The sequence below is a fragment of the Trachurus trachurus genome (assembly GCF_905171665.1).
Source record: "Trachurus trachurus genome assembly, chromosome: 21".
Classification (NCBI taxonomy): Eukaryota; Metazoa; Chordata; class Actinopteri; order Carangiformes; family Carangidae; genus Trachurus; species Trachurus trachurus.
Window position 1 is genome coordinate 34703230 of NC_139899.1, and position 24815 is coordinate 34728044.

Genomic DNA, 24815 nt, shown 5'->3' on the forward strand with positions numbered 1-24815 from the left:
CCATAAACGGCGATTCGGCGGCGTTATTCTCATGACTCGCCACGAAACCGAAAGTAAGGAAACGCTGGTCGGCTCGCCCAGCATTTCCACCACCACTAATAATAACAAAATAACCATAGAGACAAAACCATAGATTTATCGAAAATGGGCCCATTAACAAGTGGTAACGTAGATTCATCCACATTAATATGAGACTTTTTATTGACGCAGAATTTTTCGTTCTACCGACGGAGAAACTCCTCGTTGTCCCTTTAACTTGATTGTTGGTGTAGCTGCGAACAGTTTGACAGGAGTGTGGTCGAGAACAAACAAAAAAAGAAATCAGAAACTTTTCACTGAGAAATCCAGATAAGTTGTGCCAATAGTTTGCTCAAGGACTCACATGGGAAACAATATAGAACCCGATCAATATCCACTTCTCAGCTTTATAGAATAGCAGTAATAATAGCAGTTAGTCCCAGAATCTGGAACATGACTGAGTGAGTGATCATATTTACTTTACTTCTTAAACTCATAACTCAGTTCCTTTAATGTAGTATATTCCATTGGGGCATCCCTCCACCATCCTCCAGATCTGACTAACCCCACTGTTCCCGGGACACCAACCAACCACCTCACCAGTCCTCCAGTCTGAGTCCTCGGATCATCACCTCCTCTTCCTCCTCCTCCTCCTCCTCCTCCTCCTCCTCACCTTCCTCCTCACCCCCCACAGGAACAAACTCGCCTGTCCTCCACCTTCCTCCATCCTCTTTGTCCTCCTCACCCTCCTCTCTTCTCCTGCTCAGGGAGACTGACATTTGTAACTTCTCTGTTTTCCCTCTGTCCTCCAGGAAACTCTAAAAAAAAAAAAAACATTTCTTTGTCTGATTCATGTCTTGGGTTTTTCACCTTGTTCTTACAGATGTCCTGTGTTCATGTGGTTTTACCTCTGAAAATATGAAACGCAGACAAAATGGACTCAGATCTGTTTACTTTATGCATTTGGATCCCATCAGTTGTGAGTTAAATGAAGGAGTCATTCAAAAGTCAACAAATCAATACAATAATGGAAAATGCAAAATTTGACCTTTTTGTATTTTCTCTTTTTTCTTTATGTTTTATATTTAATTGCTCTGTAAACCACATTGCATTGCCCTATTATATGAAATGGATTGCACAAATAAAGCTCCCTTCCCCTGTCATGTGAGCAAGAAAAGCATAACCCAAACACAGAGGGTAAATACATTTGAGTCCAGAAAAGAAACAGTGAGAAAGTTGGAAGCTTCGTCTTGATCGGTCCTGTAGAGGACAACACCGAGCTAAAACCGTCCTCTCTCTCCTCCTCCACAGTGACTCATGTGAGAGAGACTGAAACCAAGACTGAGGAAGAAGTCAAAGGTAAGGTCACATCAGATTTCATTTATCACACACAGCAGATTGGTGACACACACACACACACACAGTGGAAAAGAGACAGTTTGACCACACTTCTGTTTCACTTGATTGATTTCTTTTGACGGTGAAAGTAGTCTGTCAGCAGTGAACTTTGATCCAAGGTTTGACTCACTGAACGTGGTTTTCAAGTGGCGACACTGTTGAGAAAAAATGAAAAGAAAACAACTGTGTCGGTGCATGTATTATGGATTATTTGGATTACAGTGGCCTGCATCCACAGACTACTTTTAGAATTTGTAAATATGTCATTATGTTGAACTGTCCCTTTAATTGATCTTTGAATTTCCACAGTTGCATGTGATCTTTAAGTGTCTTGATAGAAAGTTCCTATGGTCTGTATTATTCTACCTGCTTTACTCTGATCATATTCCATGGTTTCCCCCAGACGAGCACTGATTCTACTTGCTTGTAATTTTCTTTTTTTTTTTTTGGACATTTGCGATTTGCATCCTAAAGTGCATTTCATTTTGGCATGAAGGTTCCTCTGATCTTTTCCCAGAAAAGGCACAGGATATGTATCTTTTAAAGCTTCCGGATTTGAAATGCCCTTTAAAAGATATGGAGGTGTACTGCATCTGGAACTGATACCTTCCTCCTGCAAAATATTCCTTAGCCTGGCTTGCAGATAGTGGGATGTGATTCCTGTGGTTTGCTTTCTAAATAACACCAGTAAACTATATTAGTTCGAATAAACGCCTTCTCACCCAATTTTACAGCTTCATTTGTTTAAGTTTTGGATTATTATATTTGTTCTGGAGAGCTTTGCTCCTCACTGATACTTGTGCATCATATACTTCCTGTTAAGTTTAAGGATTAGAAAGGGCGTTTATTCTCCTGTCTGCAAGTCAGGTAAGGAATATTCTAATAAAAAGCCAAAGCAATTATCAAAAAGTTAAACAAGCGAATGTTAGCAGCCCATCTTGGAAATATGCATTTTTTTAATAATAATAAAATTATGTTTTGAAGAAATTTCCACAGACGAAGGATCAAAACTTCCTGCAGGTTTCTAATAAAAAGAATCAAGTCTTGCGTTTATTCGAACAAATATGGTGAGTGAAATTATTTCTTATAGCATTGTGACTCCCAGCATGCATTTAATATTTCCATTAATGATTCATTCAAATCCTTTTCTCTTTTTTACCCCTGGAGGTTGTGATGTTCTGACAGTTGTCCGTTTCTTTTTACAGAGCGGCTTTATCACGAAAGCAAACAAGTAATGCAGCATGGCGGCACTGAAGTCACTGGCGCTCGACATCTGAGAGGAGCCTTCTCCGACACTGAGGACTTCCTGGACCATGGCCTGGTGTCAGCCAATCGCTGCTCCAGCAGAACCTCATCCATCAGCTCTTGGACAGACAACATCAAACCGTCTTTCACCAAGAAACTCAAGTTCCAATCTGTAGTGGAGGGTGACGCAGTTGAGTTAAAGTGTAAAGTGGTTGCTTGCCCTCCACCTACTATCCTCTGGTTTCATAATAACAGATCTGTTCCTAAAGAGCGTAGACGCAAGATCTGCACTGACAGCAAAATGCACATGCACACCACCAGACTGGTTATTGACAGTGTTAAAGAGAAGGACTCGGGTAGTTATAAGGTCATGGCGCTAAACACAGAGGGTTCTGCCGAATCCACAGCATCACTTCTGGTGTCACTGAGGGAAGAGCAGTCTGCTAACTACCTGGGCTTTGTTAAACGCTCTGCCAAGGCCCATGAAAGCATAGACACCATGGCAGAGCAGAGGAGAGAGAGGAAGATAAGGGTTGAGCTCCGGTGTGTAGGGTCTCCGTTTGACAAGATGTCAAAAGTCCATCAGGGAAGATCTCGATCCAAGAGCTCTTTGGTGCGTGCGGTATACTTTCGTTCTGGTTCTCATTCAAAAGAAAAGGTTTCAGAGAAAGAGTCTAAACGTTTGGAAACGGCCTCTGAGCGTGCCCCGTCCCCTCCCCTCATGTTTGACAGGTCTGAGCGCTTTAATGACAGATTCAGTGATATCTACTGTGACCGGCGCACTGGTGGAAGGTTCAGTGACAAGTTCAGCGACAGGTGCAGTGACAGGTACAGTGAAAGGTTCAGTGACACCGAGAGCCTTCATAATGAGGTACGAGCAAAACTTTCCACACTTCAGAAAGCTGTAAAACAGAAGAAGAGACTTTCTATCTGTACCATGTCCTCCTCTGAGTTTGAATCAGAATCTGTTGCCAGTGAATCGAGCTATGCTGATTATGTTGAGAGACTAAGAGTCAAACCGGCCTCTCTGCCTGATGTCCAACATTTCAGAACTTTAGATTCAGGAGAGAGAGAGTTTCAAGGCAAATCCTCAAGTGGGGCTTCCTCAAAGCCTCATGTGCGACATTCATTTGAGCCTCAGTCCAGAACGAGGGCCATTCAGATCATGAGAGGTGAATTGGTTGATACATTTGTGCCACCCGCAGAGAGGAGATCAAGTGAGAAATATTCTCAATCAGTGGAGGATAAAGATGAATCTCAGGCAGGTGTTAGATTGCTGCAGCGTCACAGTTTTGTTACTGACCACAACGTGGATCCTACAAATCCTGAGGCCACATATTCTGATAAAACAGCATATCCACAAACCAGGGAGAAGTTCCTTAGAGAAGCAGTAAGCCCAGAAGATATAGCAAAAACAGACACACTTGAGTCATATGAAGAGGATCGTGGAGGGGAGTCTTTGAGGGCACACTATGAGAAGAGCTTGGAAGCTGATCGGATGGAGTGTGAGGAGAAACTCCTTGCATTGCGGATCAGAAAATGGCAGCAAGGGAGTAGGGCATCAGAGGAGGAGGAGACATTTCACCCTGACACTGATCTGCCGACAGAAAAACAGCACATGGAGCCCGAGGGGCTTATTTACACCCAACAGGAAATGATAGAAGGAAGAGCAATTGCAGAAACTGAGGCCATGCCCTCCTCGTTCCATAAGTCACCCAGAATGAAGGCAAGGTTGTTAGATCCAGAAAGGGCAGTTGCATCAACACCCAGGTCACCTAAAGTAAAAGCCAGAGGAGAAGTGGAAACATCCCACTCCTTGTCTGCAATGTCAGACACAATGGATACCAGACTAGAGAAACCAGGTGATGCACCATTCATACCATTAATGCAGAAATCCCCCAAATTAAAAGCTAGATCTGCAGAGGTTGAAGCAGAGTCATCACCCAGAACAAAAGACAAACTCAGAGAGTCACCCAGACCACGGCCAGTCAGATCGTCACCACTCGGCATAGCAACAGACCAAGTTGAATCATATGAAGAGGAGGGTGCAGATGACTCTTTGAGGGCTCACTATGAGAAGAGCCTGGAGGCCGATCGTATGGAGTGTGAGGAGAAACTTCTTGCCCTGCGGATCAGGAAATGGCAGCAAGGCATGCAAATGTCAGAAGAGGAGACATTCCATCCTGAAACGGACCTGCCTCTGGTGGCAGAGACTCAGTATATGGCGCCAGAGAGGAACATTTACTCCCAGCAGGAGGTGGTGGAGAAAAGAGCAACTGTAGGCCACACCACCCTGTCAACCCCCGAGTCTCCTAAATCAAAAAGTAAAGTAGAACAGGATGAAACCACAGTGATGCTTGCACAAAAATCGCCCAGAATAAAAGCTAGAGCTGCAGAAATAAAAACTGAGTTGTCACCTGGAACAAAAGCTAGAGGAGAGAAGATGTTGTTTGAAAAAACAAAAGAAGAGCGTGAGCTCCAGCTGTCAAGGGAAAACATCTCTGAACTGAAGAATGAGAGTGAGAAGTTTGTCAGTGAGGAGGAGGCCTTAACTCAGCGCATAATGAAATGGCAACAGGATGTTCTGATGGAACAAGAGCAAGCTGTAAAGCAAGAGTCGAGCTGGGTGGAGAGTTACTCACCATTACAGGCTGGAGGAAATGTTGCGGAGGCCTCTGCATTAGATCAAATTCCACAACCTGAAGAGGGCCACAGCAGTAAACCTTCCCCAGGAAGAACAGCCAAAGAGAAGTTCCTTTTGAGTGAGCCAGTTCCTGCTGGTTTCCAAGATCAGCAGGCTGACACTCTGCAGTGGCCCCCTGCTGGTGAGCTGATGACAGAGGGCCGTGAAACCAGGTTGCAAAGGGACAGTGAATACTTTGTAAGTGAGGAGGAGGCACTGGCTCAACGCATCTTGAAGTGGCAACAAGACGTTGTTGAACAAGAGGAAGTAGCTGAACTGGAGTCTGAGTGGGCTCTGGATAGTCAAGGCAAACAATCAGGCTCTAGATTGCCATTTGAGACCATTTCATCATTTGCCAGTGAAGCCCATCATGGTGGTGTGTCTGATGAAAGCCATCCCACTCACCACCGATACCCACACACACCACTTGCTGGTGAAACCTTAACAAAGTCCTCACCTGCTCAACATGCTGCTGGATATGAAGGTGCGCCTATTGAAAGACCCTATGATGTGAAAACGACTTCTGTAAAAGACACCATGGGTCTTGAAGGGTCACCTGATCAGGCATACTCTCCAACCCAATTTACCAGTGCATCTCAGGGTGGGAGCCTTCATAAACCTTCACAAGAATTTCCCTCTGGCAGGGGACGCTCCCCATGCCAGAGTCCACAAGCAGCCCTAGAAACAGAGGCAGAGAGGTGGAGCAGGGAGTGCACTATGTCTGCTGAGAAGCCCAGCACTCAGCGCTCAGACATGAGAGAGGAGGTGGGGTTGAGAGAGATGACAGGAACTGCTATAGAGAGCAGCGAATGGAGACATCAGAGGGGTTTTGCAGGTGAGATTAGCGCTGAAAGCCGTGAACTTGGAGCTATAAAGAAGGAGGAGAGAGTACAACAGGAGTCAAATTTAAGGGAGGGAGTTTACCAAAGTCTCGAGTCTAAGAGGGTAAAAGAAGGAGACACACAGACAAGTGCTGGAGGGTCCCGTCCAGCATTTGTGAAAGACATATCTTCAGTTAAAGTAAAAATCGGTGAGATGACAGAGTTAACTTGCCAGTTCCATGGTGATCCTCTACCCACAGTCACATGGCTCAAAGATGGCCATCCTTTAGCTCACAACCCTGACTACGATATCATAAGCAAATCAAACAAGTCAGTGCTCACCATTTTCTATCCAACCACAGACCATGAGGGAACATATGACTGTGTAATAACCAATAAACATGGCAAATCCATCTGCAGTGCCACTCTTGAGATTTTGGACAAAAAGGTATCGAAAATCTCAGGTGTCACACGGGAGGTGGTGGTTACAGAGGAGCTAGAAAAGGATGAGGAGAACCAGGAGAGGCTGATGGAGGAAGAGGAGGAGGAGGAGGAACTTATGTCCTACATGGAGTCAGGGAAGGCAACGCTACAGGTGCCTCAGGCAGTGGTCCATAGGCGCAACCGGTTGGATGACTCTTTCAGCTCAACAGCTGTAGAAATCAGAATTACTGCTGCCACACCGGTCCCTGAGGTGACAGAGGAAGGCATTGATGACAAACCTCAGGCTTACACAGAGAAAACCTCAGGTGTACCAAGTGATGAGGGAGCTTCTCAGACTGTCAAGCATAAATTCACTTTCTCCTTCGATGTGGCTGGTGAAGCTCCTCGTGTCATCAGTGAATTAGAGAACATCACTTGTTCAGAAGGCAGCACTGCTGTATTAGAGTGTCTCATTACAGGGGAGCCTGTTGTAGAAGTTGAATGGTATTGTGATGATATTTGTCTTGATATTATGGGTGGAAAATACAGAGTTGAGGTGGATGATAAAATGTACAGGCTTTATATCCACTGTTTTACTTACACTGATGCTGGAGTGTACAAATGTGTTGCTAGAAATAAAGTGGGAGAAGTTTCAAGCCTCTGTGACGTGTCACTTCAAGATGCAGAGCCTGTACAATTTTCAAAGGGTGGTGATGCTGCTGCTGCTGCTGATGTATTCCACAAAGCTGGCATCTCTCATGTGAAAGTTAAAACAATGAGCTCACAAGCTCCTTTCGAGCCAGCAGCTAAAGCCACAAAACCCAATTCTGGTTTCTTTAAAGAGCCGCCTTCTTTATCTGGCTGTGGTCTGCAGGCTTCTGCCGCTGTGATAAAAGTGTCTCAGATTAAACAAGCATTTGAGTCGGACTCTCCAGTTGCATTTGTGACTCCAACTTCTTCAGAGGAACAGAGAACGGAGGCACTTTTCCCTGAAGAATTTATACCTGCAGTGGTCGGTTCACTTGACCAGCAGGCACTTGCACCCAAACCTGACTTTGTCCATGCAGAAGCTGTACCTGGAGGCACTCAGACTACACCTATAGGATCCAAATCTGTCTCTTCTGAACCCTCCCAGTTTACCTCCACACAGGAGGAAGACAGTGGGATGTGTGCACTACTTGGTGATCTCAAACAATTTGTAGAGGAAGTTCAGGAGTCCCCTGAGCTGGTCAGGCCTCAACCACAAAAACCTGTTTGTTTACCTGTACAAGGAGAGGCAGGTGAAGGGGAAATAGTAAGAGAGCACACTGTGCCGACACAGTTTGACAGAACTGGCAGTTTCATTCAATTCCAGTCAGAAAAAGGTCCAGCGGTTAAACGCTCTGTTAGAACCTCTGCTATAGCTGAAGATGTTGTTAAGCCTAAAAGAATTTCTGAATCTGTCAAACATGAGGAACATGGTCCATCCGCAAGGTCTGAAACTGCTGGTGGTGTTAGCATCGTGGAAGGGTTGACAGAAGTGGAAAAACAGGACATTGAAAGAAGCACTGAAGGATTTACTCTTATGCCTGGGATGGAGCATGTGGATGAGGAGCTGGAACTTACTAGTGAGGGGCTGATCTCGATGCCACAGCTCTCTTTGGATAAACATGTCTGTAATGAGCTGATCTCTATCCCAGAGCCCTCTTTGGACAGTGGTGTCTTTCTTAGTATGCCAGACTCTGAGGCTGAGGGAGTGGTGACTGATGATGTAGTTGACCCTCATTCACAAATCATGAGTGAAGATGGGCATGTAAAGGCAGAACCAAAACCACTCATTATCAAGTCTAGAGGAGACATGGTTGGCAGAGTTAAACCACTCAGTCTGCCTGTGGATGCTCCCGCTCAGAGACAGGAAAGAGGCAGTTTAGACAAGACCTCAGTAGCTGAAGCTGGGGGAGCTGCTGCAGCAGCTGGCTCCATGGAGGAAGAGGAGGTAACTTTTGGTGCTGTGTATGACTACTACAATCCTCCGTCTGACTGGGGAAGGCCACTTTCCCCTGAATCTGAGATGTCTATAGAGATTGGCAGCACTGTCAGTGAAGAGATAGCTGAGGTAGCTGAGAGGTTCTATACCCCAGGCTCATCTACTGAGGCCTCACAGCCAATTGCAGAGTCTTTCCATACTCCCAAGTCTCATATGTCCTTCCATACTCCCAGTTCTGATACACCAAGTGGGTTTAAGACTCCTCAAGAGTATCCATTCTCCCCTGTAGAACACAAGAGACCCTCAACAGGAGGCTCTAGTGAGAGGTTCTTCTCACCGCTTCAATTCCTGACATCTCCTGCTTATGAGGGAATTGAAACAACACATCTTGGAATAAATGTGGATGAGAGTCAGTTCCTCTCCAGGGGCAGAGGGTCTTTGGCCCTTCAGGAGAAAGTACAGGGAATTCCTCCTGCCTTCCTCAAACCACTCATTAAGAAGAGAGTGTTTGAAAATGACTCACTGACATTCTGTGCTGAGGTGTTTGGTCTACCATCACCTGAAGTGAAGTGGTTCTGCAACAAAACCCAACTGGAGGCAGATGACAGAGTTAAAATGGAGAGAGATGGGGATACCATCTCACTAACAATTCACAATGTCACTAAAGCAGACCAGGGAGAGTATATCTGCGAGGCTGTGAACTATGTTGGGGAAGCCAGAAGTGTTGCGTTAGTTGTAGTTGTATCACAGGAAGTGAGGTTCATGCCTGCTCCACCTGCTGTCACTCATCAACATGTGATGGAGTTTGATGTGGAGGAAGATGATTCCTCTCGCTCTCCATCTCCTCAAGAGATTCTGCTTGAAGTAGAATTGGATGAAAATGAGGTAAAAGAATTTGAGAAACAAGTTAAAATCATCACTATTCCTGAGTACACAGCTGACAACAAGAGCATGATCATATCTTTGGATGTGTTACCGAGCATTTATGAAGAGGGTGCTGTGGACTTTATCACCCAGGAGCATGATGAGTTGAAAATAGCTTTTGAGGTAACTGAGATGCCTCCAAGGTTCATTAATCCCATTTGTGACATGGAGACCCCAGAGGGAACCACTGTCATGTTTGAGTGCTCACTGATGGGAATTCCATCTCCAATTGTGTCCTGGTTCAAAGGTGACAAAAAAATTCCTCACAATAACAAAAAATACTTGCACTCATGTGATGGAGACAACCACTTCTTGAAGATTTGTAAGGTGTCAACTCAGGATAGTGGAGTGTATACTTGCAGAGCTATTAATGTTGTTGGGGAGACTCTGTGTAGAGCCTCTCTGGTGGTGTTCAGTGCTAAGACTTTATCAGGAAAGGCAAGAGGCAGGGAGTTGACTGCTGTGTCTCTGGGAAGTGCCAAAGTTCAGCCACAGAAGTTTGACTTAATGGTTGGGAACACATCATTTGATGGTGAACAGGTGTCAGAAATTGAGCTTGAGTTTGAGTTTGAGCAAGAGGGAGACGAGTCACAGCGGGCAGTCAGACTGGTGGCCAACACTGACAATGAAATGAGTGAACAAGGAGAAAAATATGTTAGCATCAATTTTGATGTATTTGCTGAGCCAGCAAAAGATGACAAGGTGGAGTTCAAAGGGAAGTCTTCCGACATGTGCAGTTTCCAGTTCCAGGTGACTGAGACACCCCCTAAATGTATCATCCCACTGACTAATGTTACAGCAGCAGTAGGGACACCTGTTATCCTCCAGTGTCTGGTTAATGGGAAGCCTAACCCCACAGCGGAGTGGTACAAAGATGGAGATCGAGTCACAGACAGCAGGTGTATAATCCAGGAAAAAACTGCAGGACATTTCAATCTGCTCATTACTAATGTGACACAGGATGATGCTGGCGAATACAAGTGCATAATCCAAAACACAGCCGGATGCATTGAAACCACAGCACTGCTTAAGGTGTTTTAAAGGTTGGAGGTTTTGGGCTGGTTGCTCAAAGATACAAAACACTATGCAAATGTGTGTCTCTTGAGAATTTGAAATTAACATAACTTCCTAAACAACATCAATCAGCTTTAACTGTCTTACAAGCAAACTTAGATAAGAAAAAACAAAAACAAGAACAAACAAAAAAATGTCACATTTGTGACCTGTCTACAACTGAGTTTTTCCTCACTGTCACTTTTGGATAGGTGTGGTGTATTGTTGCCACTGTAACGCAGCTTGTATTTAGACGGTAACCTGGAGGGGTCAGCTCTCTTGGTTTGAATCAGTGATTATTTTTGTCTGTCTCACTCATGTTAGCTAAGACTGGCCAGACACGGTCAGAAAGATTACATTATCTTTGGGCAACCAGCCTTGAGTAATCTTGGTGAATGTAGGTGTGTATGGTCATCTAATGTTTGTTTGTGATGAAGAATATCTTGAAAAAAAAAACAGTAGTTGAATAATGCCCGAAGATCAGAAGGCTGGCGAGTTTTTGTTCATTTATTGTAAGTTGTATGAAACTCTCAAGTTTTGTTTTAGGTTCTGGTGGAAAAAAATTGTTTATGATTGCTGCATCTGTTGTGTTTTATCCAAAGTGGTGTGCCTAGAGAAAAAAACAGTCTGTTCTCATACTTGTGATGTTCAAATCAGTTTGCATCACAAATGATAACAACTGGAACTATTAGATATGTGTGATACAAACATCCCATGTACCCCAAACATAGACATAAACGCATATTAGTGAATCTGAAAAACAGTCCCAATAATCATAAAATTAATATTTTTAAGCAGTGATCTTACAAAAAATCTGGAAAATTTAAAGAATATACTGTCAGTTTGCTTACTTGAAATGATTCAGTTGTTTGCGTGACATTTTGTTGCTGTTTTTTGTTTGGGATTTTTCTTGTGTTCGTGTGTGTTGCTTGTCAAAGATATTTTTAGACTCTTAAAGAAAGTAAATTATTCATAATAGAGTAAGTTGATTCATGACTAACTTTAAAATTGATAATACTGTGAAATTTTCTAAAATTTAAATACAAGTTTTAATGTCATGTAAATAAGTGTATAAGTAGTGTTTATTAGTAAAATAAGCAACACAAAGAACATTGATATAGAAATTCATGGTTTATTTGTACAGATGCCATGTTGGTTTGTTTCAGAGTTTATATAATAAAATATTTGATGATCTTAAGTTGAATTTTGATTCTTCTTTTTTTACATGGTCCATTTGTCAAATTGTTGGAGGTGAATACACTTTCCCCAGACCCATACTCAATCTCATTGGAGACTAAGTATGGTCCGGTGTTAGTCAGGCTAACAGAAGATGGGATGTACATTGATATGTTATCTATGTTCCTGTGAGCAGTAGTATTTCTTCACTTGCGTATGAGATTCAAATTGTTATCATTGTCATTAAAGAGACCCTGAGGAGTTTGCTTTTGGCTCTAAAAGAGTTTCATATTAATGTGGATGTATCTACGTTACCCATAACTGTTAATGGGTCAATTTTCTATAAATATATCGTTTTGTCTTTATAGTTATTTTGATATTATTATTTAGTGGTTGACTCGCCCAGCATTTCCTAGTTTTGGTTTCCCGGACGCTGCCCGGCGGGTCATGGGAATAATTCCACCAGACCGCTAGTTGGCATCGTTTATGGTCGAAACTACGATGGGATCTGATCGTCTTCGATCAAACATTCTTGGCAAACGCTTTCACTTTCGACCTTGCGCCGGCCCATAAATTTCACACTGTGCACGGAGGCTCATGGGAAATGTAGTGTGAAAACACAAACTCCTCGTAGTCCCTTTAAATGTAATAATTATATAACAAAAAAAATATTATTTGAGGAAAGCTAAAACTAAAACTGGTAGGCTATAGAAGAAAAATAACATCAACCACCGATTCTGATGATACCTGAAAAAGTCCACTGAAATAAACGAAAATAAAGAAAAATATGGCTGTGAAAATCATGTTTTCGTCTGGGGGAATTCACATTTGTTTTCTTTGTTTATGTCTACGTCACTCTTTTGATTCTTACTTTAAACATAAGGAGGTCTTACAGAATCTGATTAGCTGCATTTTACTGTTAATATTAATCAAGTATTTCAGATTTTTGTCTTAATATTACTATATCGTAGGGCTGTCCTTTTCGAATTCCTTAGTCGACAAGTTCATCAGAATGTTTAGAATGAAATGTGTATTTTTCTGTATTGTGGACAAAAAATTTGATGTTTGTAATTTGTATTACATGTAAAATGTGCCAGATTTCACAAGATTTTACAACAATCACCAGGTCAAGCAGAAGGTCAATAATACTAATGAAAATTCTTTATTTACTCAACTTCATGAGTTCATGAGAAAACAATCCCACAATTACTAGTCGACTAAGAATTTCTGTAGCGAAGGACAGCCTTGCTTTCATAAATTCACTGTATAGCTTTTGTCTTGTGGATATTGTTATCAGTCTTGCTCAATATTTCCTGACAGAGCATTGTAGCACCACGATCACCACTGTTGAAGAACAAGAGGAAACCTACTACACTGGTGTCCAGTTACCACAGAAAACCAAAACACTTGAACTCAAGCCAGAGTCCAAACGTTATTCCTCCACTTTGGAGAAGAAAAAAGAAAAACCAGTTTTCCTAACTCAGCTCTCCCCAGCAGCTGTAGGCAGTGGGGAAACGGCTAGGTTTACTGTCAAAGTGTCCGGCTTTCCAAAACCGACTGTTCAGTGGTCTCACAATGGAAAAGTGATAAAGACCTCTACTATTTATAAGCTAATAGAGGAGAGGGAGGAGTACACTCTAGTAATCACAAAGGTCACGTCTGAGGTTGAGGGCGAGTACTCTTGCACTGCCACCAACAGATTTGGCAAGACAACATGCACCACATACCTTGAAGTGAAAAAGCCTGACGTCAGTCAGGCCGAGAAATGGGTTGAGAAGATGTTTAAGGTTACAGGTCAACCCCCTACTTTCACAGTTCAGATCCAGCCTGTGAGGTGCTCAGAAGGAGGAGAGGTGCATTTTCATTACAAAGTAAGTGGCGATCCAGTCCCTGATGTTAAGTGGTTCAAAGGTGCTTTCCAGATCCAGCCCAGCAGAAACTGTATCATTATAGCCAACCCAGATGGATCTGGCTTCATCAATATGAAAAGTGTTAAACAGGAAGACAGTGGGTTGTATACATGTAAGGCCTCCAACCCATTTGGGGATGCGTCTTGTGGTGCTGAGCTTGTTGTGTTCAGGGAGTCGGTCTCTGTTTCCCACAAGCAGGAGCAAATGACAGTGGTTCAGAAGAAAGGCTACAAGGTTTCAATGACAGAACAGGCAACCGAATCTCGTCTGTATCAGGTCAGCCTCCCAGGGCAGGATAGGGCTAGGTCAGATCAGATGGTTTATACAATTGGCACAGAGGACAGGCAGATTATTCCTAGTGAGCAAGTGGGATCCCTGAGAGACCCAGATATCTCTGCTGCAACTATTCATCGTGAGCAGCTGACCCACCAGGCAGCAGTGCTTCAGTCTCATGAGATAGAGGAGAGGGTGTCTGTTGTTCCTACCCATCCACCTCAGGTCTCAGCTGTTCCTGCAAAACAGCTTCATATGGCAGCATTTACAACGTCTGTTGAAGAGAGTCAGGACCTCACAGAACAGCACTGTGATCGCATTCAAAGCCCTGAGGTCATTGAGCTTCAAGTAGCGAGAGAAAAGAGGTCAAAGGTAATGTCAGCTGTTGCTGAGGAGCTCACCCCTCTCTCTAGTGTCAGCACAGAGCCTCTGGCTGACAGGAAGTCTGCTTCCCTCAGACCCACTTCAGAGCCTAAACATCTTGTCAGTGGGCATCAGGTCGAGTCACAGTTGTCCATCCTGAAAGAGCAGTCTCAGGACATCCCCAAACCACAGGAAGAGAAGGGTTACACCGTTAAGGAGGGTGTTAAGATTTTATACTCAGCCCAGTCTTCAGAAAAACGGGTGCTTGCAGAGGGGCACACAACTGAACTAGAAACGTCAGATTCTGCTGTGAAGTCTTCCATTGGGAAAGAACAGCACCAACTGATTTTGGCTTCAGTCAGTGAGTCTAAACAGACTCTTTCAAAGGAGACTGAGTTCTCCATGCAGAGACCTGCTGAAGAGATGGCTCATCTCTCAAAAGATAAAATGACAAAGGCAGCACTAATGGCTGAAGAGAAGCAGATGCTGCAAGCTGAGCCAACTCAGAAGCTACCGAGTCTGGACAGTGCCATTTCCATTCAGTCACAGATAGAAGGGGAACAGGTGTTGCACCTGCAGGTTATCACAGACCAGGACCTTCTTCCATCTGAGAGTAGCTTCACCTGTGAGAAACCAGCCCCAGAACAAGCAGGAGCCCGGAAGAGTCCCACTCTGCTTCACACTGTTAGCCAGGATGATCAGAGGGCAGTAGTTTGTGAGGATACATCAGAGTTTGAGGCCAAGGCTAGCACTATAGCCATTCAGCCGCAGAAAGAGGCTCCCACTCTCCTCCATCTCCAGTCAACCCAACCTGTGGTGGCACTACCCAAAGAGGGTATTCTCGTAATTGAAAAGCCTGACCAGCAGGTGGCAGTGCAAAAACAAGAAAAGACAAGGAGCCATGCAGCCATCTCCGATGAGAGAAGGGAACTCACTGCAGATTACCATAGAGAATTGGATTTGTCTGTGACTGGAGTTCAGTCTCAACTTCGAACTGAGCCCAGGCCACAAAACATCCTCCACCTCTCCTACCAGCCCATGCAGCTGCCAAAGGAGACACCAGTTACAACTGATGTCAAGCAGCAGCGGGCACTGGTGCAAAAGGAGGATCGCTGGAATGTGATGCATGTCACCAGTGTGGCAGAAAGCCAGACCTTAGAGGAGGGTCACACACAGAGTCTTACAGCTGTGGACAAGTTCACCTGCCAAATGGCAGTGGAACCAAAAGTCCCCACTGAGCCAATTCAGATTGAGGAGAAGGAGATATCCACAGAGAGTAGTGTGGTTCTAGAGGCAGCAGAACAGGACTTTGCTGTTCAGATCCAGGAAGGCCAGTCAGTCAGGCAATCAATAGTGATGGATGAGAAGCGAGTGCTGAGAGGTGAAATCTCTCAGGAGATCACCAAATCTGAGTCCACTAAAGTTGTTGTCACCACACAGCCAAAATTGTCCTTTATGGCATCAGAAACAAAAGAGAGCACAGTTCTTCCCAAAGAGATGACATTTGTGCTTCAGATCCCCAAACCATCCACTTTGAATATACGCCATCAGCTCAGAGATGCGCTACAGTCTGCTGTGGCCAGTGATCAGCCAGTGTTACTGGCTGATGTTGTAGGCAGGTTACAGACCGTAGACGTACAGGAGGTCAAGGTTCAAAGAGAGCCCAAACGAGCAATGTTCACATACCTCATCACAACAACAGGTGCCCCCATGGAGATCACTCTGGCTTTCGAGGGTGAATACCCTCGTACAGCTGATCTCAGAACTGAACTGCAAGCAGCTTTCCACTCCATTGTGTACCAGGAAGCCCATGTTCTTACTTCAGAGCATCCAGGCACTATGCAGCTAGACAAACCTCAAAGGGCACAGGTCACTTCGGCCTCCTCTAAGCAAATGTTGTCATCCGTTGTGGAGACCGTGAATGTGGCAGAGAGTACAGTGGATTTCACTGCTGTTAAATCTCATGCTGCTGCTCTGAAGACAGAGTCTCACATGGCATTTGAGCAGTCAGTCCAGGTGTCAAATCAGGAGGTGAGGTCAGTGACGCTGAAAAGCCAAGAAAAAGACAGAGGAGCAGCTATTGCTACCACGTCCCTGCCTCCTACCACAGTTCCCACCGAACAAGTAGTGGATGTCAGGATCCAGAAGGAGTACAGGGAGGAGATCTTCAAAGAGGAGCTCACAGTATCCAGGCCAGAACAAAGAGAATACCCTGTTGTAGTCACCTCCCTTGAAGACCTATCAATAGAGGAGGATAGTAAAGTAATTTTCAGCACCACCATTAAGTATGTTACAAATGTAAACTGGTTTTTCAATGGACAGTTGGTGAAATCTGGCAAAGAGTTCAAGTGTTCCAAAGACAACGACACATACACATTGGTTATCAACAAAATTGTCAAGGAGAGACATCAAGGAGAATATGTTTGTGAGGCTGAGAATGAAGCTGGCAGGACTACAACATCTTCAAGGCTCACTGTGGTCTCAAGAGGTTTGACAACAGGAAAATTTATTTATCATTCATTCACTCATCCATTTCCTCTGAGAATCACTAATCACCCACATAAATTGGTTCATTCGAGACCTTCACATACAGTATGTCTTCACATAAAATGATGCGTTTGTCACATTTTCACTTGTGTCTTTATATTCATTTCATAGCTCAGCATGAGCAACCTTAGCAGGACACTGGATGATACTAACTCACCATGTCTTGTTTGTTCCACATCTCTTTGTGGTCAGCAATAGCCTAAAGACCAGGACTGTCACAGTCTACAGGCTCTGTAGACACTAAACATCCTGTTGTAATGGCTGTTATAGTTCTGGTCTTAAGGCAACTTTCATGGTCTTTTCATGGTCACTTTGGCATGTTGATGGCCACAGGTCCCTTTGTTTTAAACCCATGGTTTGTCTCATTCTTTTAGGTCCATTCTCTCCATACCTGCAATGTCTCTCTGCATGCTTTCAGGGCTTCAACTTGACATTGCCTCATCTTCCACAAACCCTTTGTTTTCCCTTTCTTTCACTGGAACCCTAGCCCCATGAGAATCATGTACTGTAATAGCATCTTCTTTTAGGTAGCTTTTTGTGAAACCATGGGGCTAATGTTCTTGCTCTATTTCTTCTTCACAGTCACTCCTGATTTTCCTTCCATCATTGATGTACATTCCACCATTGCTCTTCTGTCAGTTTGTTTTTAAGATTCATAGAATCCATTACTAACTTTTAATTATCTGTGTGCTGCAGTGCCACCTGTCTTTAGGCAGAAAATCACGCCTCTGGAGATAAACATCGGCAGCAACGCCAAGTTTGAATGTGAGATTGAGGATGCTCCAAATGTGACCTTCAAATGGTACAAGTCTGGCATTGAGATCAGACAGAGTGAGAAGTATCGGATGCTCAGCCGCCACACCAATTCCTCTCTGGAGCTTCTGAACCCGGTCAAAGCTGACAGCGGTGAATACACCTGCAAGGCTTCAAACCAGCACGGGACTGACAGCTGCACTGCCACGCTCATCGTAACTGGTAAGACCCAAATGGGACCTCTTTTAAACAATGACTTTTGCCTGTATGTATGAGAGAGAGAGAATTATATACACATTTACACTTATACCTTGAATCATTATGGTGTAAAGTGGATGTGATGATTTATTTAATACTGAATCTGGTGTCAGATTTGACAAGATGAAATGATGTTGCGGATCAGATATTTTCATATTCAAACCTGCATTGATCGACAATTTGGGATCACTCGGGTTAACTTGTTTTGGTGTTGTTTTTTCAAACTTTTTTTCCTTTTTTGCCTGCTCTCCATAGAAATGTACCCGCCAGTATTTGTATCAAAACCAGACCCAATGATTTTATATGTGGGCAAACAAGCCGTGTTCCAGTGCACACTCACTGGATCCTCACCAATGGAAGTTGTCTGGCACAAGGACAACATAGCAATCTCTTCTGAAGGGAAGTATTTCATGAAATGTGAAAAGAACAAGTATTCCCTTCACATCAAGAGTCTTGAGCTGACTGATCAGGGAGTGTTCCTATGTAAGGCCTCCAACAGTGTCGGCACTGCTACATTCACCACTGAACTCAAGGTTATCAACAAGCCCAGCTTTGTTAAGACCATTGAGCCAGCATCAGCTGCTATTAATGCCCCGCTGAGGCTGGAGTGCCAAGTGGATGAGGACACTGGTGTGACCGTCACCTGGACAAGGGATGGCAAAAAAGTCCACCAGAGTATGGAGTGTAAGCTGTCCTTTGAGGACAAGGTGGCTGTTCTTGAGATACCCAAGTCCAAACTGAAAGACTCTGGGAAATATGTTTGCACAGCCGCTAATGAGGCTGGGAGCTCATCCTGTGAGGCTGTGGTAACAGTTCAAGGTAAGATCCTAACAATGATCTTTCCATTAGCTTTGATAAAAACACATGAACTTAGCTGGTGGGGTAGTGCTGATGGTTTTCAGCCAACCGCAAGCTGATACTAACACCTTGCATTGCTATCTTCTTGCATTTTCTGTTGCATCTCTTTTTCGTACTCTTCTGTTTCATTTGTTTTGTTTTATGACTGTCTATTGTTAATGTTTGAATACCGTGCTGTTTTTGAACCAAACACTCCTTTCAGAGCCCCCTACTTTTGTCAAGAAAATGGAACCTAAGATTACCTGGAAACAGGGTATAGCTGCACGGTTACAGTGCTCAATTAAAGGCTCACCTGAACTTCGCATCCACTGGTTCTGGAATGAGAGAGAGCTCAGTGATGGAGAAAAATATAAAATATCTTTCAAGAGTGGAGTGGCTACTTTGGAGATAATGAACCTTTTGGTCACAGACAGTGGGAGTTACACCTGTGAGGTGTCAAATAATGCCGGCAGTGAGAGCTGCAACACCCTTATAGCTGTTAAAGGTTTGTCAAACATTGGATTTATGTTTCACCTATTGTTCAGGTGAGATATGTTTTGGTATTAACTGCTTACTCTGTACTTGACCTTTTGAAACTCTTTTGGCATCCAGAGCCACCATCTGTTAGAAAAGAGCTGAAGACACTAGAAGCGGTGAAGGGAACAGCAGCTCAGCTGGAGTGTGAGATCACAGGAACAGCTCCTTTTGAAATAATCTGGCAAAAAAATAAGAAAACCATCACTGGTGATGGGAAATATAAAATAATCTCCCAAGAGTCTTTGTCAAGGCTGGAGATACAGACCTTTGAAAGTGCAGATGTTGGAGATTATCAGTGTGTGATATCCAATGATGTTGGGAAGATTACCACTAAAGCCTTAGCAAAGCTTAAAGGTCAGTAAATTTGAGTTTAATGAAATGTATAAACTGATGTTTAATCTTGTCATTCAGGCAGTTTAAACTCATTATGTTTTTTTAGAGCCCCCAACCTTCTCAAAGAGGGTTGAGAGTGCTACAGCAGTGCTGGGAACTACAGTAAAACTCCAAGGAACCATAAAGGGCTCAGCTCCCATTGCTGTTAAATGGATGAAAGACTCTGAAATACTCAGAGATGATGATCCAAATATCAAGATGACATTTGAGAACAATGTTGCCAGCTTGTCGATAACAACAGTGGCCATCAGCCATGGTGGCAAGTATTCATGCCAAGCTGAGAATGAGGCTGGGCAACAAAAATGTGAAGCCACCTTGACTGTGCAAGGTCAGATGATATCTTTGATGCAGATATATCAAGTTCTTGTGTTGAGACTCTTATTTCTCTATAACTAACGGGTTTATCTTGTCCCAGAACCTGCCAGAATTGTAGAACCTGCAGAATCCATTAGTGTGACTGCAGGGGATTCAGCCACATTGGAGTGCACACTTTCTGGAAGCCCAGAACTCAAAGTGAAATGGTTTAAAGATGGGAAGGAGATGATCAGTGGCCGTAAATATAAGATGACTCTGAAGGACAATGTTGCCACCATGAAGATTCTTACAGCAGAAAGAGGAGACACTTCAGAGTATAAGATTGAAGTGTCGAATAAAGTTGGGAAAGACCAGTGCACATGCTCAGTCACTGTCTTAGGTTAGCTCCCAGTTTCTGCTTCTCTAACATTTTATGATGCTTTTGCTGTTTTACAAATGAATGAAAATATCTCAAGTATAAACCATTGACTAGTTTTTCTTGTCAGTAATTCTTTTCTGAAATAGTTTGAAACTATTAATGCATGAGATTTTTTTTCATGAACAATCAGATCGGATAATGCCACCAACTTTCACCAAGTCCCTGAAAAGAGTTGATGGCAACATTGGTAATGACGTCTCCATGGATTGCAAGGTGTCTGGGTCTCAACCCATGACCATAGCCTGGTTTAAAGATGACAAGGAGATTGTGTCTGGATCCAAATTCCAGCCTGAATTCAAAGACAATTCTGCTACCCTGAGAATTATTCAGCTGGAGAAGGCAGATTCTGGAGTTTTCAAATGCAAAGCCACCAATTCAGCCGGCTTTAAAGAAACCAGCAGCACACTCTATGTTAAAGGTTATGAACACTTGCCTTATATCATGTTGCTTTGTTATTGCTATTCTTAATTCAATTCATGCTAATATGAAATGAAAATGTTGTTTCAATGACCCCCCAGAGCCCCCAGTGTTCACTGGGAAACCCGACAACCAGGATGTTATACCAGGAACCACTGTTTCCTTCAAAGTAGCCTTCACTGGAACAGCTCCTTTGGCTGTTAAGTGGTTCAGAGAGGAAAAGGAGATTGTAACTGGAGGCTCATATTTTATTAAAAAAGATGCTTCCTCAAGCTCTTTGGAGCTTCACTCTGTGAAACCCAGTGATTCCGCTAAATACACTTGCCAAGTGTCCAACGATGCTGGGAAGGTGGATTGCACCACAGTGCTCTTTGTGAAAGGTGTCTGTCTTCAATATTGTGTGCAGCTGCATGAAAATGTCATGACAGTCTTGATCAACATGTCTTCTGTTACTAACATGTCTCCTGTCTGACAATGAACTTTAACCTCTTCTCTCAGAACCTCCTGTGTTTGTAAGGAAGCTTGAGGCAACGAAGCTCGTCACCAGCGGCGATGTTGCCAGACTGGAGTGTAAAGTGACAGGCAGCCCTGTTATCAGTTTCAAGTGGTTCAAAGATGAGATGGAGATCAGCTCTAGTCCCAAATACACAATGGGCGTATCTGACTCAATGGCATCCCTGGAAATGGCCAGTTGTACAGTAGAGGATTGTGGAGATTATGTCTGTGTGGCATCCAGTGAGGCTGGTAGTGACCGCTGCAGCAGCACGGTTACAGTCAAAGGTCGGTTCGGTACAGATGTTTCATCTCATACTGGAAACCTTACCTGCTTTTCTTATACTTGTCTTTATTTTCTTTATTTCTGTTATTACTACCTGTGGTTAGAATGATTTTTGGCATTGTTGTATGCCATTATCATTGTATGTACATATGTATTTCATTGTAATGCTCTCACACACCTGCTGTTTTCTTCTAGAACCACCATTGTTTGTGCGTGGCTTGGAGCCCAAAGATGTGGTGAAAGGTTCTGAGATGATGTTGGAAGGCCAGGTCACTGGTTCTTCCCCGTTCTCTGTGTCATTTTATAAAAATACAAAACCAATTAGGAATGACAAGAGACACAGGATCACTGTGAAAGATGATCTGGTAGCCCTGCAAGTGCTGGCAGTGGAGGCAGGAGATGTTGGCTTGTACCAGTGTACTGTTGAGAATGAAGTGGGAAGTGCTTCATGTGATTGTCAAGTAACACTAAAAGGTTGGTTTAGATTCTATTGATTTACATTTAGATCAACTGTGTGTTTCCTGCCATTTATCAGTTGTCATATTTTGTGAAGAAGGCAACCCTCAGCAGACATTCACTTGAGGCTACTTTAGTAGTGTGTGAGGCCATAGCTTGACAGATACAGCAAACTCAAGTTACGCTAGTTTTTATACCACATGTTGTTTATAAGTATGGAATTGTACAAGTGTATTGAGTTGACAGCATTGTGTTTCTGAGAATGTGTGAAGCTCAGCAGATTCTTCATAGATGTTTTCCTAGACTCAGGTTTCATAGCAAAGATTGAACTTGGAGAATGAAGTGTGACTTTGCAAGGCCAATAACATGAATCTAATTTTCGTCCTATAGAACCACCATCTTTTGTGCAAAAGCTGGAGAACCTCAGTTCATTGGTGGGTAGCGAGGTTTCTCTGAAGTGCATTTTAAAAGGCTCAGAGCCCATGACTGTGTCTTGGCTTAAAGACAACCATGAAGTCAAAGAGGCCGAACATATTCAGATTACATATGAAAATAAGACTGCTCTGCTGCACATCACCAAGTTACAGAGCAAACATGGTGGCAAATATTCTTGCCAGGTGCAGAATCAGGCTGGGAGCCAAACATGCTCTGCTGTATTGACAGTCAAAGGTTGGTTAAAATACTCAAGGACTCTTTTGAATCTTTACAGTGGTGCAATCAGGTGGTCTTTATCAACTCATGAAGTCACACATTTGTATGTTTACTCAAGTTTACATCAAATTGACATTGTTTTCAATCCCATTGGTAAAATAGGAGTTCCAGACTTACAAGCTTTGTGAATTTCTCCATAGTGACTTTTAACACTAAACTCATAAATTAAGTCTATATAGTCCAGGGCTGCAAGGAATGTTCTATTCGCCCTCATCATGAGGTAGAGTTAACATTGACTACTGATTGGAAATAACTCATATGATCATTTTCTGACCTAATGAGTTGATAAGGGCCAAATGCATCTTCAGTTCTTCGGGTTCTTTGCTGACTGTTTGTTTAATGTCTCAGAGCCAGCTAAGGTCACAGAGGAGGCCAAGTCTATCAGTGTGACTCAGGGGGATCCAGCCACACTGGAGGCCAGGTTCTCAGGCACAAAACCCCTGAAGGCCAAATGGCTGAAGGCCGGAAAGGAGCTGACATCAGGCCAGAGATATAAAGTACAGAGCACAGACACCAGCTCTGTGCTCAAAATTCTTAAAACTGAGAAAAGTGATGGTGGTGAATACACCTTTAATGTTTCAAATGATGTCGGCCAAAGTACTTGCGAGGCAACGCTTAATGTTCTCGGTTAGTCCTTAATGTGAACCACATAACTAAAATATGCATTCTGGTAAATTTGATTTTATTTACATTCTTTTGTACTTTCTTTCCACCTCTCTTCACTTCTTTTCTTCCTGCACCAACATTAGATCAGATAATTCCCCCATCTTTCACAAGAAAACTGAAGCAAACAGAAGGTATCAAAGGATCGTTTGCTCATCTGGAGTGTCTTGTTTCTGGTTCCCTGCCAATAACCATACAGTGGTACAAAGACAAGAAAGAGATCCAGACAGATGAGAAACACAAATGCACATTCTTTGAGAGTGTCGCTTTTCTGGAAATCTCTAATCTTGGCAGTAAAGATAGCGGCAGCTATACCTGCATTGCTACAAACAAAGCGGGAACAGTCCAGTGCTCTGGGATCTTGTTTGTGAAAGGTTTGAATAATTCATTATTGCATCAGTAGCTGGACATTCATCATTATTGCATCAGCATAGCTACACTGCTAACAGGACCTTTGTCTTTTGTGCAGCTTTCACAAGTAGTGACTTGTTCTTCTCTTCCAGAACCACCATGTATTCTCGAAAAGCCTGAGTCCATGAACGTTCTGCCTGGCTCAAAGGTTCAGTTTAACGTGTTGCTGTCTGGCACACCATCACTAACCATCAAATGGTTTAAAGACAAGAAAGAGATTGTATCCAGCTCTGACTGCTTTGTGACCAAAGATAACACCTCAAGCTCACTAGAGCTCTTCTTTGCCAAAGCTTCTGATTCTGGAGACTATGTGTGTGAAATCCAGAATGATGTCGGCTCCACTTCGTGCCAGGCAACACTCTTTGTCAAAGGTTATTACTTAATGTGGAACTTTGTTAACACATATGTTTCCATCCATCTGTCCTATATTAACAAATTAAGGATTTGAATTGGTTTCCTTTCTTTGGTGACACACTGGCCCTTCACTTGCTGATAGAACATGTATTTCAAATGTAAATGTAGTTGTTTTCATTCAAACTAACTTCAAGGGAACAGAGCACTACTGACACAAAAAAGATGTGATTTTAGGACATAAGGGGAACTAATGGAAACACACTTTCTTGAAATTTGAGGAACATTTGGATGGAAATGTCAATCCTGTGAGATTAAATCCCCACCTTCATCTGATGGATCTAATGCATCTATCATCGTATTTTATTCCACAGAGCCGCCTAAGTTCACAAGGACTCCGGCTCGTTTGTCTGTGGTACGCCCAAGTCAGAATAAAGTCTTTGAATGTCAGGTAACCGGCACACCTGAGATAGACATCTACTGGTTCAAGGATGGCTCTGAGATCAGCCCCAGTGACCGGTACAAGATGGCTTTTGTTAACTCTGTGGCAACTCTGGAAGTTTGTGCGACTGATACCAAAGACAGTGGGACTTACTACTGTGAGGCTCGCAATGAGGCTGGCAGTGAGAGCTGCAGCATGGAGCTCAAGGTCAAAGGTTAGCCATGTTGGAAGATTTTCTCATTATTTTGAAAATTTAAGATTATCTGATTGTAAAG

At 43.3% G+C, this 24815-nt stretch overlaps 1 protein-coding gene across 1 annotated transcript in view; it reads left to right on the top strand.

The window, feature by feature from the left end:
• ttn.2 (titin, tandem duplicate 2) overlaps positions 1-24815 on the top strand; it is a 254218-nt gene that overhangs the window by 50709 nt on the left and 178694 nt on the right. The window contains exons 44-60 of the mRNA XM_083996112.1: positions 1330-1377; positions 13028-16741; positions 17497-17775; positions 18067-18630; positions 18872-19153; positions 19261-19539; positions 19625-19906; positions 19994-20272; positions 20442-20729; positions 20830-21108; positions 21227-21508; positions 21702-21980; positions 22353-22631; positions 23022-23300; positions 23423-23710; positions 23840-24118; positions 24473-24754. Coding sequence (XP_083852238.1) covers positions 1330-1377; positions 13028-16741; positions 17497-17775; positions 18067-18630; positions 18872-19153; positions 19261-19539; positions 19625-19906; positions 19994-20272; positions 20442-20729; positions 20830-21108; positions 21227-21508; positions 21702-21980; positions 22353-22631; positions 23022-23300; positions 23423-23710; positions 23840-24118; positions 24473-24754 — 8262 coding nt within the window. The remainder of the gene's footprint in view (positions 1-1329; positions 1378-13027; positions 16742-17496; positions 17776-18066; positions 18631-18871; positions 19154-19260; positions 19540-19624; positions 19907-19993; positions 20273-20441; positions 20730-20829; positions 21109-21226; positions 21509-21701; positions 21981-22352; positions 22632-23021; positions 23301-23422; positions 23711-23839; positions 24119-24472; positions 24755-24815) is intronic.